The sequence below is a fragment of the Notamacropus eugenii genome, chromosome 4 (genome assembly GCF_028372415.1).
Source record: "Notamacropus eugenii isolate mMacEug1 chromosome 4, mMacEug1.pri_v2, whole genome shotgun sequence".
NCBI lineage: Eukaryota > Metazoa > Chordata > Mammalia > Diprotodontia > Macropodidae > Notamacropus > Notamacropus eugenii.
In genome coordinates, this window is record NC_092875.1 from 449,017,867 (window position 1) to 449,033,641 (window position 15,775).

Below are 15,775 nucleotides of genomic sequence, written 5' to 3' on the forward strand. Positions count from 1 at the left end.
CCTTTTGCACGGCAAAGACATCGATCAGTGTTTAGTGAAGATCGCATTTTATATGTGATCTTGACCTTTTTTTGGTCTTACATTATATTTTTTTATAGATTTTGTTATAATCATGGTGCTGGGGAAGGTTAAGAGTTTGACAATAAGCTTTGACTGTCTTAATGACAGTAACGTCCCTGTATATTCTAGTGGGGATACAGTCTCAGGAAGAGTGAATTTAGAAGTTACTGGGGAAATCAGAGTAAAATCTCTAAAAATTCATGCAAGAGGACATGCGAAAGTACGCTGGACCGAATCTAGAAATGCTGGATCCAACACTGCCTATACACAGAATTACACTGAAGAAGTAGAATATTTCAACCATAAAGACATCTTAATTGGGCATGAAAGAGGTAAGTTTTTTTGATTATTCAGAAGTCATAAAGGAATATGATTTTCTTTAACTTGCCTCTTATTTTCTATGAATTGGTGCAATTTAACTCTTGGCTTTTCAGTTTGAAATCTGAACGTTTGTTGTAGAGAATCTTTTTTGCAGACTTGAAAATCTGAATTTTTTTTGACATCTATCGAGTGTTAAGCAGCAATGCATTCGAGCCATCTGCAAAGTGACTGTATAAGAACACTTTGCTAACTACCTCTAACATCTCTATAAGCCTCTTGCAATACGCACTTGCAATTCATGTGTACCTTATTTCTAATAGCTCCTTCCATCAGATTTCAGCATTTTAATAATATGGTTTCCAAACGCATTGCTAGAAACTGGAGTCGAATCTCAACTGGTTTTTTGTGGGGTTTTTTTTTTTTTTACTTTGCAACCTTGGCTCTACAAAATGAGTTGCAATAAAAGCATGGAGTAGCATCTTCTAATGAACGCTTAGAGGTGCATTTTAGATTTTAACATCGACATGCAATAATTTCAGAATTAATCATTGTTCCTTGAAAAAGGGCTTCCCGTAGCTTATTTTGACATATGCTATCAAACACCCCACGTGTTATTTTTTTCTTTCCTATTCAATTCCAAATTCACATCAAGCTACCTTTTTATCTTTTCTTAGAAAAAATGAAAAAAAAAAAGACTATCATCATGGTAGCTTTAAAATTTGACCAAGAGGCCATTTAGGGTCAATTCTTTTCTTTTAAGAGCATCATTTCTAACTTTGGAACATACATTGAATGAAACCGGTGCCAGTCAAAAGGAAATGTAAAGGACTTCTCACGCTAGGTCTGATTTTGGTTAAAAAAGGAAGATAAAGACTGTCAAAGGGGGAAGGGGTCCTGAGATTGCTAATCTATTGTTTGAATGGATACATTGTGGAAATATAGCAGACTCTAAGCTTGTTTTTCTAAGTTTCCACCCTTTGTTAGAAGCGGTTCAATCCTGTTTCGGACCAGTACTGGGGGGGTGAGGAGGGGCGCCTGTTCTGCTCTCAGCAGATTGGTTACACGCGTCAGGTGGTGGCGATGACTTAATTCCTAGCACCAGACTATAATGTTAAAACTGGTTATGTAATTCTTGGTCCTTCTCCTTTTTAATGCAGTATTTAGTTCAGACGTTGACGATTTTGCAGATAAAACTAAGAATTTGAGATATTTTGCCTATTTTCCCCTCTTTTTAAGCAATTTATATTCCTACCTAAATGATGCCATCTCAAGCCTCAGTCAAATGTAGGCATAAATGAAAGATAATCTCACTTCCATGTACGATGCAGCATGTCAGGGTGTTACGGGGAAAATGACGTTTCCATAGAATAAAACATTTTAAAACTATCTGCCCATGATGTGCAGACTTTCATTGTTAAGGCCCTCAAACATCGAACCACCCTATAAAGAGCAAATGCCTAATCACATTCCTGGTGCTTATTTAAAAGTAGCCACCGGAGTTTGCAACTAATCACCTAAATTATCCATTTTTTTTTTTGGCGGGGGGAAGGGGGTAGGTAAATTGTTGAGTAGATATAAAAGACGTAGTTAAGAGAGACTCGCAATGGCTGGGGGTAGGGAAGAATGATGGGAAAAAATGAGAGCGCAGAATACACTTTAATTTGTGTCTGCCATATTTCATTAACAAGAACCTGTTATCACCCACCCCCACCCACTCACCACCCCCAGTCCGACCAAACGCGGACCGACGTTAACCTGGAATAGTTTCAATGACTTAGACCAGGGACCTCTCAAACTAGCCTGGTAACCGAGGCCACGCCCCGTGCCGGCAGCGATAGGCGGAGTTTGGTTTGTTAGCCTGTTGCTAAGGCGATGCCAGCTGCTGATTGGATTGGGTGCCTGTCCCGGTGGGGAGAGGGAATTCAGGGAGGGAGGGGGCGAGGCTTGAGGATTCCAGTTCCTGGATTCCGGCGCGCGCCGGTAAAGGTTCCTCCTGGGCAGCCCGTCAGTCGGCCTGTCTGCGGTCCCCATCCTTGTCCCTGGGCAGCCCCACGCAGTGCTTTTGGGACCCCGCTATGCTCCGTTGCCCTTCTAACTCCCTGCATTAACCCCCCCCCCAGACCCTTGTTGGAGGCCCCCGCAGGATACTAATTGGCCTTTCGTGGAATGAAAATGCTAATTTCTCTGTCTCCTCCCCCCCCATGGCCTTGAGGATACCGGGATTGTCTTGGACCCTCCCGTTTTTAACTGGAAATAACCGGACTAGGCAGGTTTGGGGGGGAAATCTTTGCCTCTGCAGAGGCGTGGAGGAAGGTCTAAAAGAGTGTCAATTTTGTTTAAAAGGAAGGGTGTTTCCCACCCACCTAGCCATGCGATAACAAAGCGCGTTACCTTGCCATGACCCAAGAGGAGGGCTAGCCAGGACCGGAGAGAGCAAATCACTGGGGGTGGGGGACAAATCATGCTTAGTAAGTATTACGTCTTAATCACATTAGGACTTCATGCACGTCTGTGTGCATACACACCTTCCCTTTGGGGACCCTTTGCATTGCGTTTTGCGTTGCATTATTATATTTTATGACCCCCACCCTATTTTTTTTTTTTGGCTTTGTTCCGATTACCAAAGCCAGTAACACCCACCCCTAAAGATGTCTGAGCCAAACGTAGGCAAAACCCCTTGGGCACACTGGCCTGGGTGTGCAAAACCGGAAGCTTAAGAGGAGAGGGTGTCTTTGCACACACCGCCCCCACCCCGGCTTCCTCACCCCTCCCCTTCTTGGGGCTATCCAGCAGGCTAGGCTGCGCGTGAGCGAATGCGCTGGAGTGTAATGTATACTGTATGTATATTGGAGGCTGGCTGGCTGGCTGGGGCTCAGCTCGCGCCGGTTTAGGCCGGTCCTCTCCTGCTTGAGTCTAGTCTTTGATTGACAGCTCAGCACTTGTTTACCACTGGGCTCGGGCTTCTGCCTCCGCTGCTGCCGCTGTGCTGAGCCTCCCTCCCTAAGACTGCTGAGCTGGCACAAAAAGCGAGATGGAAAGAAAGGGGGGGCGGGGGGAGGACTTGGGGCTGCTCGAGGGCCAGAAATGTAGGAATGCCATTTTAGCTAGCCGTGGAGCTGCAATGAAATCATCATTGGGGCGAGATGCACAGACCACAATAATTCTTGCATTTTGTATGAAAAGTGCAGAGCTGAAGCGAGGTGGATTTTTTTTTTTTTAATCTTAACCTTTTGATATAATGGAAAAACAAGACCCTATCATTTGTGTATGTGTTCTTAAAATAGTTGGGGGGAGAAAATAAGTTTATTTAGAGGAATGCAGTAATAAAAGGGGGATCAGCTCTAGGCTTACAGGCTGTGGAGAGAAAAGTGGCTTTATGGTTATCACCCAGTATAGAGCAGAACACTTGGACCAAAGACTGAATCCCATTCTCCATTTTGGGTGAAAGACTTGCTACAATGTATTAGTAATAAGATAATATGGATCAGATGAAAGGGAAGGTCTGCTTAGCTTCTTGTTTGAAACTTACAAACACCTTCGTCGATTTCATCTTTCCAAAGGGTGGGACTCTATATACTAGACCCTTCCCTTTAAACAATGGTAGTTGTTTTATAATAAGTTGCCTCCTCCCCAAACTCCATTATTTAATATTGTCAGATAGCGTTAAAAAGTAGTTACTTGCATGGAAATTGTTTACTGCTGTTAATAGAAATAAAGAAAAAACAGCCATCAAGACTGAATAATTTTTAAAGATGGGGGGTGGAGAAGCACATAAAAATCCACTGCTATAAAAGACGTGTATACTTTTTTTAATGATTTGAAATAGGGAAGTTTAATTCACATCCATTTTACCATTCTGCAAAAAAAAAGGCAAACCAAAAAAGAGCCTAGGTTAAGAACTTAATTTTTCCTTAAAATAGGCCCTTCATATGGGAAATTAATAGACTTTGGGGGAGAAGAGAATTAAATTAAAATTCTACCTTATTGACTAGACATTTCTTTATCGTTTATAACAACATACATAATATTTAAAGACAGAATGGCATTTTTCTTTTTTTATAGATGATGACAATTCAGAAGAAGGCCTCAACACTATTCATTCAGGAAGGCATGAATATGCATTCAGCTTTGAGCTTCCACAGACGTAAGTATTACACATAATTCCCATGTTTCACCAAATAGTCAAAAGCATTCTTTTAAAGTTTAAAAAATTCTCAATAGTCTACATTTTTACATTTCTAGTTGCAAAAAAACCACAGTATACACACAACAAACAAAAAAAAAAAACCCTTTTCATTAATGAGGAAATACACTAAAACCTGATATAGGAAAACAGCCCATTAAACTTAAGAGGCTATTTTTTTCTTTCCAATGATAAAATTATGGAAATAAAATCTGAATCCCTCGTACCTGCCAAAGGGTTGGGTATGAAACATAATATTTCATTTATTTTAGGAGAATAAGACTAGGGTTGAATGGGGCCCAGCTTGGTGCTAGCATAGTAGACATTTGAGAAATACCTATTGCTTGATCAGTGAGCGTTAGTGAGATACTTAGGCTTCTTCTCTGAAGTCTTTTATGGCTCTTTGAAGGTATGTAAGTCAAGGTTATCACAAAAAACATGTAAGTCAGGCCTGATTTATCACAATAAAAAGAAAGCCTTGGGAGAAAATTTAATGGGACATAGTGAAAATGTAAGAAAATGGTGACTATACAAATCAGAATTTGCAGAAAATCAAGATGAAACAGTTAAGCAGAGGGACTAAGGGTGAGGTGGCAGTAGAGGACATTCACATCCCAGTCATTAAGAGGGTAGAAAATAATTAGTAATAAAAATGTATTTAGAAAAGTAAATTCATATTTGCATATGCATTTTAATCTTGTTTTCTTATTAACAGAAAGAAGAATATTGAGGGATGTGAAAGAATTTTATAATTTTTCGACTTAATGGAAAAGGAGTCATGCATTTCAGAGATATTGCAAAATGGCACTTGTACTGATTGTTCTAAAATAAACTTACCTTACATAAAAGTTAATCTGGTGCCCAAAATTTTTAACTCTCATCTATGCATACTGAAATTTAATATTTTAATTGCTATATGTAAAGAGAATTCATAAAAGAAAATAATTGAGAATGTTTTTTGAATTGAGCAAAGCACATCTCTTTAGAGAGAAAAACAAAATTATATAGTATAATTAGAATAAAAGTAATATAGACTGAATAAGTTCAGTTAATAGAGTTACTTAAAACCAATGATCATATGAATTATCTATAATAAACTAAAATTAACTTTAGGATGTCATTGCAAAGATTTGGGTTTAGATACAATTATTTTCTACTTTCTATTCTGTATAAATTAACATAAAACAATTTAACTGATAAAATGTTCTTGAAAGAATAAAAATTGGAAAAAATCTAATACAGTGTTGATGCAAAGAGATAAGGTGCAGATAGGATGGGAATTGGGTGAGGAGAAAACAAATAATTCTGTGAATTTCTGGCTATCCAAATAAATTGATAGAAATAAAATAGGAAATTCAAAGATACTTAAAGCTGTTCAAAATAAGAGATATATACACTTATATACATATATTCTTATATTGTTCTGAGATGCAAAAATTAAGATGATAAATCAGTATTTGAGATTTTAAGTAGTCATTGGGAGGTGTTTTTATTTGGGAGTAGGGTGAAGAATCTAACTAGGTTATATAAGAAAGACATTGAAGAAAAAAAATCACCCAAAACAGGTTTGCAACACTGAATATGTAATCTATTATCGTTTAACAAATAACCACATAGGGTCATAACCCTTGGCTAATGAAGTTTGGCATTGAAAACAGTTGAACTGAATGCCTTTATATTAGTTGGCATACAGAATAAACCACAATAGAAGAATAGGTGGGCTATTAAAAGCTGTTTTCAAGGAAATTACTATTTATTTGGAATTGCTTGTTCTCCAGTTTCTTAACTTTGCTCATAATTAAAGTAGCCTCTTAAATGTTTAAAAGAACTGTATTCTTATGGCATGTTTTAGAAGAATTCCTGTAATTACAGTAAAACATTCATGTCTACCATTGGATAATAGGAAATTTTTTTTACACCTCCCCCCCCTAAAAAAAAATTGTTCCCTCTGGTACTCTTGCCAGAAAATTTCATGTATCATGATGCATAAACAATACAGCACAATATATTTATACTTATGCTCTGACCAAATGTCAAATGTATAATTATTAGAAAGAGAAATTAAAAATAATATATTTTGACCTTTGTGTTCTGCACAGACCACTTGCTACCTCATTCGAAGGCCGACATGGTAGTGTGCGCTATTGGGTGAAAGCCGAATTGCACAGGCCTTGGCTTCTACCAGTAAAATTAAAGAAGGAATTTACAGTCTTTGAGCATATAGATATCAACACTCCTTCATTACTGGTAAGAATGGACTGAATTCTTCATTCCTGGTTTTTGGCATACAAATACTAAAGCATAATCACCTAAACTACAAAATCTTTATTAGAAAATCAATATATTTGGAAGATCAATGCTGTAAATATTAATGGCATATTATTAGAGCACCAAAATTCAGAAATGATAAACATATTCTTCATGTGCTTTTGGTTGTATTTTTTTTACTTGTTTGAAAAGAAGTGGACAACCAGCACTTTATATGAAATATGTCATCCAGAGGGAAAACAAACCAAAAACAAACCTTTGAACTGTTCTCTGACCAGTTACTATATTGGAAGAGGAACAGCCTTGCTTATATAGAGACTGCAAACTTAAAAGAACCAAATTTCAGAATTTGTACTGCAAATAGAAATAGTTGTTACTGATGGAGTGAATATTGTCTCATAAAGCAATTTTTTACTCCTTATAAAAAGTAAGCATCTTAATGATGTTTTCTGTGACACTTAAATTCCAATTTGACTTCAGAATCTTCAGTTGATTACCAAAAATAATGTCTTTAATTAAGACTGACTTGTATTTTCTGTTTTAATATGTAGATTAAAATGAAAAAGGAAATTCTCAGAAAGAGAAGACTCTCATGTTTGAGAATATAACCAAATTATTTTCTTTAAAAAGAAAATTTAAATGAACTGTGGAAAGGGTTTTTTTTTTAATTTCTAACTATACATAGAGATGTCAAAATCATGTATAGATTACATGATCTTAATAAATCATCTATCTTAATTTTTAATTTGTTGGCATTGCCTCAATGAAAAAGAATCATCACAATGAAGAATAATGGGAAAAAATGTTTCTAGGTAATAAAAAATACCACTTTTTGTTTTTTTCTAAACCTGATCTTTGTCATAGTCTAAACAGCGTGGTGTCAAACCAACCCCTAAGGGTTTCTTTTTTTATTTCTTACAGTCACCCCAAGCAGGCACAAAAGAAAAGACTCTGTGTTGCTGGTTCTGTACCTCAGGCCCGATATCCTTAAGTGCCAAAATTGAAAGGAAGGGCTACACCCCAGGTAAGTTATCGGGAATTAGCCCATGAAAGAACATTTTCTCTATGTTGTTTTTGTGGTATGCAGTTGCGATGATTGTAACCCAGCTAGAAACCTAATTCTGTTCAGTAAAATAGGATACATTGTGCTTATCAAATTTTCCATCAAAAATAATAACTTCTATTCACATAATCTTATTGATTATATGATGTTGGGGCAAGGCACTTTTAAACTCTTTGGCCTCAGTGTCCTCATCTTTAAGATGGGAATAATATTAACCCCTATTCCCAGAGTTATTGTGAAAATCAATTGAGATAATGTATAAAGCTCTTTGCAAAACTTAGAGGACTACATAAATTCTAGCTATTTTATTGGTGCAAATTTTGTTAGCTCTGAAATTTGCCACTCAGGACAAATTTCTCATTTTGTGAAATATCTCTTACACTTTTAATATTTATCAGATAAATTAGTAAAAAAAAAAAAAATTCCTCTAAGCTGTCTTACCACTAATCATCTTTGGGTTGTTTTTTGTTTGTTTGCTAGGTGAATCAATTCAGATATTTGCTGAAATTGAGAACTGCTCTTCCAGAATGGTGGTGCCCAAGGCAGCCATTTACCAAACACAGGCCTTCTATGCCAAAGGGAAAATGAAGGAAGTAAAACAGCTTGTGGCCAATTTGCGAGGGGAATCCTTGTCATCTGGAAAAACGGAGACCTGGAATGGGAGGCTGCTGAAAATCCCACCAGTTTCCCCTTCTATTTTGGACTGTAGTATAATCCGGGTGGAGTATTCACTCATGGTACGCGCTAAAGTTATGCCTGCAACATAGGCTGGTTTTTTTTTTTTATAGAAAGACCACAATTTGGCTTTTAAGTTTTGTTTTGTGAGGCCTACAAGCTTCACATTTTAAATACCTTATTATATTATAGTGACTCACATAGAACAGGAGGCTGCTAAAGCATAGATTAGGACCCATGCAGTTCACCCCTTGTTGTAGAAGTCCACAGGTTAAATAATGTGGCATTGCATTTTTATTTTTTTCTTAAATATTCCCCAGTTAAATTTTAATCTTGTTCAGCTAGGAATTGATATGGCCTGAGTTTGACACCAATGATGACGACAGGAAAATTTTATCTGTAATAAAAATTAGACATCAGTTTTAAGTAAGCATGCAACATCCCTCCAAAAGCGTAAAGCAGTATTTCACCTGCCTTTGCTTTTTACCCTTTAGGTTTATGTGGATATTCCTGGAGCCATGGACTTATTTCTTAATTTGCCACTTGTCATCGGTACTATTCCTTTACATCCATTTGGTAGCAGGACTTCCAGTGTCAGCAGCCAGTGTAGCATAAATATGAATTGGCTTGGTCTATCCTTGCCTGAAAGACCTGAAGGTAATTTGCTAACACATTTCTAAGTTCTTGATTCAGCAACCTAATTTCTCTAGGACAGGACTGTCTATTTGGTGGTGTAGTAGAAAAGAGGAGACCAGACTAAGAAGTGGTAGATCTGGGTTCGAACAACCCTCTTGCTACATGTGTGATTATCTACAAGGTAGCTATGTGGCATGATGGACAGAGTCCTGGGTCTGAAGTCAGGAAGGCCTGAGTTCAAAACCAGTCTCAGATACTTACCAGCCATGAGCTTGGGCAAGTCACAGCCTCTGTTTGCCTCAGTTTCCTCAACTATAAAATGAGGCTAATGGCATGTACTTCCTGGGGTGGTTGTGAGACTCCAATGAGGTGACATTCAGCACAGCGTCTAGCATGTAGGAGGCACTATATAAATGCTAGCTAGCATCATTATTCTGCCACAACTGCCTCTCTCTTAGTGTGTAAAAGTAATATTTGCACAACCCTATTTCCCATGGTTGTTGGGAGGAAAGTGCTATATAGTTGAATCTTTTGAGCTATTTATGATTCCTCATAAAGCGCAGATCTCTCCCAAGCATTTAAAATTAAAATGGATCTTTTTTTTTGTAATGTAACTTTTTGTTAGCTATTAGTCTTGAGTTTTAGCCACCAGCTCTTTTACTTATCTAGTTTACCCCCAGATTTTCCTCTTCACATCTATACTATCTATAATGCTTTGTATTTTGACATGCATAAGAACTTGTTGTTCGAATTGCGTGTATCTTTCTCCTTTAGCACCACCCAGCTATGCTGAAGTTGTCACAGAAGAGCAAAGGCAGAGCCATCTTGTGCCCATGAGTGCCCATGATGATTTTGAGCGGGCTCTCCAAGGACCACTGTTTGCATATATTCAGGAGTTCCGGTTTCTGCCACCACCTCTTTATTCAGAGGTAGGCTCTTAACAACTTGCTTCCTTTCTCCTTGATCATCAGAACTGCTGACCCAATGCCTTCTGTAGGAGCTACAGATAGCTTCAAAAGCATCAGATAACATAAAAGTATTTTCTTTGGGGCTTGATAATGGAATAAGAATTCTTCTACAAGAAATATATCCTTCCTAATGACATTCCTCTTAGACTAATACTGTAATTCATTTTCCTGACCCCACACACAAGCTGAAAAAAGCACTGTCTTTATGACCCGACATCTTATTCTGTTAGGATAAGCTCGAAGTGACTTCGATATAAAATGGGACATCATAAACAGATTAAGACAGGCAAGAAAGAAATTGGCCTGCAGATCTGTGGATGGGGGCACAGTTCATGAGCAAACAAAGGATAAGAGAGGGCCACAAACGAAATGGACAGTTTTAATTATTACATAAAATTCCAAAAGCTTTTTCACAAGCAAAATTCATGTGCCTGAAATTACAAGGGAAATGAGGAACTTTGGAAAAAAAGTCTGTGCAACAAGTTGAACTTTAAGTGTAAATAAATATTTAATATGTATTTTAAGTAACATAATTTAATAAAGTTATATATACACACATGCCATTCCTCAATTAACAAGTGGTCAAAGGAAATGAATGGCAGTCTTTTCCTAAGGAACAAAATTCATCTATTCTAAAGGCATTGTATTCTTTTAGTGATACTGGCATATCACTTTTTTTTTTTTAATAGTTTTTGCTCCTTTTGTTTTTAAAATGCCAGTACTTGGTATTGTCAGTCTCATGTTCAAAAAATGTTGGCACTTAAAATAATTGTCTTTAACTGTCTGTGTTGAAATTCCAGTATTTTAGGTGTTGATAGAATGAGAGCTTATCTTGAGGACTTGAAAAAATTTTTGCCTAAACCCATATAGTCACTAATACTTAAAGCCCTTTTCACAGTTTGATTTATGATTTTCACTCATCAATTGACTATGGTTCTTAAATGAACTGAGTTGAGTGTCCTACCTTCTCTTGTTAAAAGTTAATATGAGATCTGCCCTGTTGTTTCTGGTAGATTCTGAGCATATTCCTTCAAACACTATAATCAGGTCGGATTTTATCTGGATGTTTATTAGCTTTGTGTTTGTCTTTTCATATCTGGCCGATTCCTGCCTAGCAAGAGGACCAGGAGCTTATTTACAATACCATGATCTATGTAAAAACAGTTTGCAGTGGATTTTTTTTAATAGAATCATTAACAGTTTTTGTTTTTGTTGAATTCAAGAGTTGTAGTGATACTTCTTACATGACTTAGGAATGGCCTCATAACAGGTTTTGGAGAGGGTTGTTGTTTTCTTTATTTCCTCCCTTGGCAAAGCATATTTAAAAGGTATAAGAGTATTAAGACCATTTGTAACACAAAAGAATATAACCTCTTAAGTTAGAGTTGCTGCCCCGTGTACTCTTTTGTTAAAGAATGGTCATTTAGTGGGGAAATACCCTGGCTTATTTTGTCTTCAATATTTTGATTGTTTTTCCAAGCTTTTCTGATTGTCCTAAGTTGAAAAAAATTGGACAGGACTTGACCAGGAAGACCTTTAGTAAAAGAAATGGGTGCTTGTGTGCCCTCCCTTCTGCGGTCTGCATACACAGATCTTACTAGTTTGGAGATTGTTTCTGCACTCCCCACAATCTCCCAGGGCATTGCTTATACAAGTACAGTCTTCCTGATGTCTCGAGAGTTATCCCAGTTTTAGAGCAAAATACTCACATGACCTTTTTAAGCAAAGGAGATGTCTATGAAATGTTTTCATAATCTTTTATATTCTTAATTTTTGCATATGATAAAGCTGAATGTTGGGAAGAAATTTTTTTTTAAAGACAGCCCTCTATACTAGAAACATCATGTGTATCTTCCCCAGACACGTTATCGGCATACTTGATGTGCCACAAGTATTTTCAGAATAGCTCACCGGTTCTTTTCTTTGTTTTTAGATCGATCCCAATCCAGATCAGCAGACAGATGACAGACCATCTTGCCCCTCTCGCTGAAGGAAACCTTGATTGAAATAAGTTGACCTTGGTCCGGAACTGTATCTCTCTGCCCTGCTGTGGATAGAGGAAGTATCTTGGAGACACGTTTTCAGAGGAAGTGGTGTTACTCTTGCCCAGAAAATGGCAAATACATGAAACCACCAGTGATCATGCTTCTGAAGCCTGCTCCCACATGCTTGAAGACGTGAGCTTTTTTTCCCCCTTAAACTGGCACATACACGGGGCAGCCTTATTCTAGCCTATGATCGTACGTGTCAAGACACCATGTTGTAAAAGAGGGAAAATTTCCTTCTTTTGATTTGAAAATTTGCACATGCTCAATGCTTACATTGTGCGGTTCAGTGTCACTACAGCTTTTTTTTTTTTCCATTTATGCCGGACTCTTGATGCTCTTTTAAAACTTGCTTGTGACCAGCACAACAAGGAGCAAAAAGAAAGCTTTGAAAAAAAACTTTATTATGACAAATGCACTGACATTTTTTTTTTTAATTTAATGTAGCCTGGACTTTACCTGTGTAGCACATGCTCAGAATTGTCCTTCTAGGCTGACCATGTATCACCTCTTCAGCTTGGATCCAATTGTGGATTTATTTACAAACATCAAATGCCTTCAAGCCAACCCTTTTTGCTGTATGTTTTGCAGCCTACTGTAGTAGATAAGCAAACACCAATGTAGGGAGGAAAAAAAAAAGATGAGAAAACTCTTGAGACTGTCCAGATTGTATAACCTTCTTGATTTATTTTAAGAATGTGTTGCCTTTCTACTATTACAGCAAAGCAGCATTTTGTTACAGACTGCCTAAAATCACTTAATCTCAGGTGAACGCATCACTTGCCAAACCGTTGGAATGCTATTTGTGTTTTATTGCACTGTTGAATTTTTTGTTGTTCTTGTTTTTGTATTTTTGTTGTTGTCATTTTGTTTATGTGGTTGGTTTTGGGGGAGGGAGATTTGGAAAAGGGACATACACAAAAGTCAAAAGCCCACCCACATTCCCTTTTTATCATTACACATGGAAGAAGAAATGAGCGAGAACTGAAAATGGAGTAAGGAAGACAGTATGAGCCGGCACCAGCCAAGGGTTAAATAAGGGCTATTGCTCTTAAGAAATAAATGTCTTTTACCGTCCAGATAGTGTGGAAGTGTCTCAGCCACTAGGGGTAGGAAGGGAAAGTCAATTTATTTTTATACGTAGAAACCGAATCACCAAAAAATGCATATATGTTTTAAATCTTTGGTAGAAAGTCTATTTTGAAAATCACAAGAAAATATTATTATGCCACAAGGGCTCAGTTTATACTATTTACTTTTTGGTCTGTTGAAGTTTGATAGAGCATGAGGGTTTGTTTTTGTGCTGGTTTTCTTTTTTTAACAAACACAGGATGGATCAAATAAGCAAACACAAACCCACCCAGATGACCAGCACCACAAGAGTTATTGCTGGCAGAATGGTCTCTTGTTGAAGGTGTGTTTTCATGATTGAGGAGCCTATACCAGCAATGCATTGGTTTTTTGGTTTTTTAGTTAGCTTTATGTTCAGACAAAAAAAAGACAAAAGTCCTACGGAAAGGGAGCTTCCATCCTCTACAAACAACAGTGATCCTATTAGTAATATAATTTATTGAAGGTAATTATAGTTAGCTCTCTTAATACATATACCAGCATTTGTAAAAATAATTGATAACCCTACATTCTCAGAGCCTATATAAACTTTCCATTTCAGAAAGAATTTAATAATCATTTTTTTCTACCAAAATCAACATTTTTTGATGAGTGAAGGGTGTGTCGGAGCTATCTTGCCCTCTAACCCATGACTTAGTGAAGTGGCTATAAACCTTAGAGACTCTGGTATGGTGCTTGACCTGGTTAAATACTGTCTTAAAATTTCATATAAAAAACAAAATAGGCTTTTCCATAAGTGGCCTTTAAGAAAACATGGAAGACAATTCATGTTTGAAAAATGCTGACAGGGTGAAGAAAGCCCAGCATAAAAATGAATCACGTTTTAAGTGATTCAGTTAAAGGGTTTTCCAGTAAGAAAACTAATACTAGATAACAAGGAAATGGGGGGTGAAATATTTTTTTATTCTTGTCAAATAATTTTGTGAATGTCCCCCCCACCCCACCCCCAAAAAAACTGATGGATTATTTGGCAGAAAGGGCATTTGGTGGTTTTTGTTCTGTTTTGTTTTTTGTTGGGGGAGGGGTTGTCAGATGACCTCCCCCCTTTATTTTTTCTTCCTCTTCTGTCTCACTAACTGGGGAACAATTACTGATATGCATAGCATTGGAATACTTAACATGATGTAATCCGTAAGTTACACAGAAAGCAGGGATGACCAATAAGGAATTGGCTGCAGACCACATGAAGAAATGTGATCACTTTAAATTTTGGAAACTGTTATCAAATAAAGTTTTTTTGGTTTTTGTTTTTCCATAAAAGTATTTCTATACTCTGTTGTTTAGAGGCATTACTTTACTATATTATTTCCTAGGTATTGGTCAGTTCCTGACATAAAGCATTATATTCATAAATGTATTCCAGTGTTTGAGATTCCTGATTTTCCAATTAGGAAAGACAAGTTAAATCCAAAATGTTAAAGAAACAAAGTGCAATATTAAATGTTTGCTTTATAGAATATATTCTATGGTCATTTGTACTTTTTTCCTTTTCCCTTTTTTTTTTATTTTGGTGCTGAACATGTCCTTGTAGGCTGTTTTAAGAATACGTGGGGAATGATAATTTTTCCTATTGCTCTTCCTTGTGGAAAATAAAGTTTTTGTTTTGGGGTTTTTTTTTTGTAAAATTGTGTTTAGAGTTCTTCTTTGTAACCGTCTTAAGAAACTTGAGTATTTTATTATTCACTAGTACTTGCAAAAGAAAGCTACATCCTCCATGAGGTCTCCATCACTCTGTCTCTGCCTGCCCAATTGCTAGGTTCACACTAGACACTAATAGTCCTAATTAAAGACATATTCCAGCTAACCAAAATATTCCAGTATTACTTCACACTAGCCTATTTGAATGAAAGTCTAAAACTTTTCATTTAAACTGCTAGATTGTTAAAATTGGCATTTAGCCTTTCAAGTCAACCCTCGTTAATTATATTTATTTGTTTGCATTTCAGTACTTTGCATGAATTTAATTAGGGTTAGTTTTTACTTTCTGGATTTTATTCTGTTACATCTACATTCCCAGTATTACAAGAGCATATGAATGATTTCATTGGTGTTTTTATAATTTTATTAAATTCCGCTTTTAAGGAAGAAACCCAGACTCGCTTTTAGAGAATTTATCATTTTTACAATGAATGGCAAAACGTATTTTTGTCTGAGTGGAAAATGTAACCTTTTTTAAACTCAATACATATTACTTAGTGGTAATGCAAATCCATGGACTAGGAATCCCTAATTAAAGGCTACTAAGTCTATATGTCCAATGAACATTTGCATCCAAATAGGAAGAGGAAATAGATTTTTTTTCTCTTCAGTTTTCCATTTTTCATAGGTTTCAATAGTTTCTGTGTGGGTTTTTTTCCAATTCTCTTATTTCAGGGTTTTTTTCCTTTATTTTTGATAGTGATCAGAAGAATGGCCACATTATATG

General features: G+C 36.7%; 1 protein-coding gene across 5 annotated transcripts; it reads left to right on the top strand.

Annotated features, from left to right (window-relative positions):
* Nucleotides 1-105: 105 nt before the first annotated feature.
* Nucleotides 106-14,975, top strand: ARRDC3 (arrestin domain containing 3). 5 transcript variants are annotated; one of them, XM_072606167.1, is made up of 8 exons: nucleotides 106-392; nucleotides 4,444-4,525; nucleotides 6,664-6,811; nucleotides 7,754-7,856; nucleotides 8,376-8,632; nucleotides 9,065-9,227; nucleotides 9,981-10,135; nucleotides 12,108-14,975. In XM_072606167.1, exons 1-8 carry the CDS (start codon nucleotides 113-115, stop codon nucleotides 12,162-12,164), a joined length of 1,245 nt encoding a protein of 414 aa, XP_072462268.1. In that variant the 5' UTR covers nucleotides 106-112; the 3' UTR covers nucleotides 12,165-14,975. The 5 variants fall into 5 exon arrangements, with proteins under 5 accessions (XP_072462268.1, XP_072462270.1, XP_072462271.1 ...); XM_072606168.1 differs by lacking the exon at nucleotides 106-392 and adding an exon at nucleotides 3,220-3,581; XM_072606169.1 differs by lacking the exon at nucleotides 12,108-14,975 and having other exon boundaries at nucleotides 9,943-10,077.
* The last annotated feature ends 800 nt before the right edge of the window (nucleotides 14,976-15,775 follow it).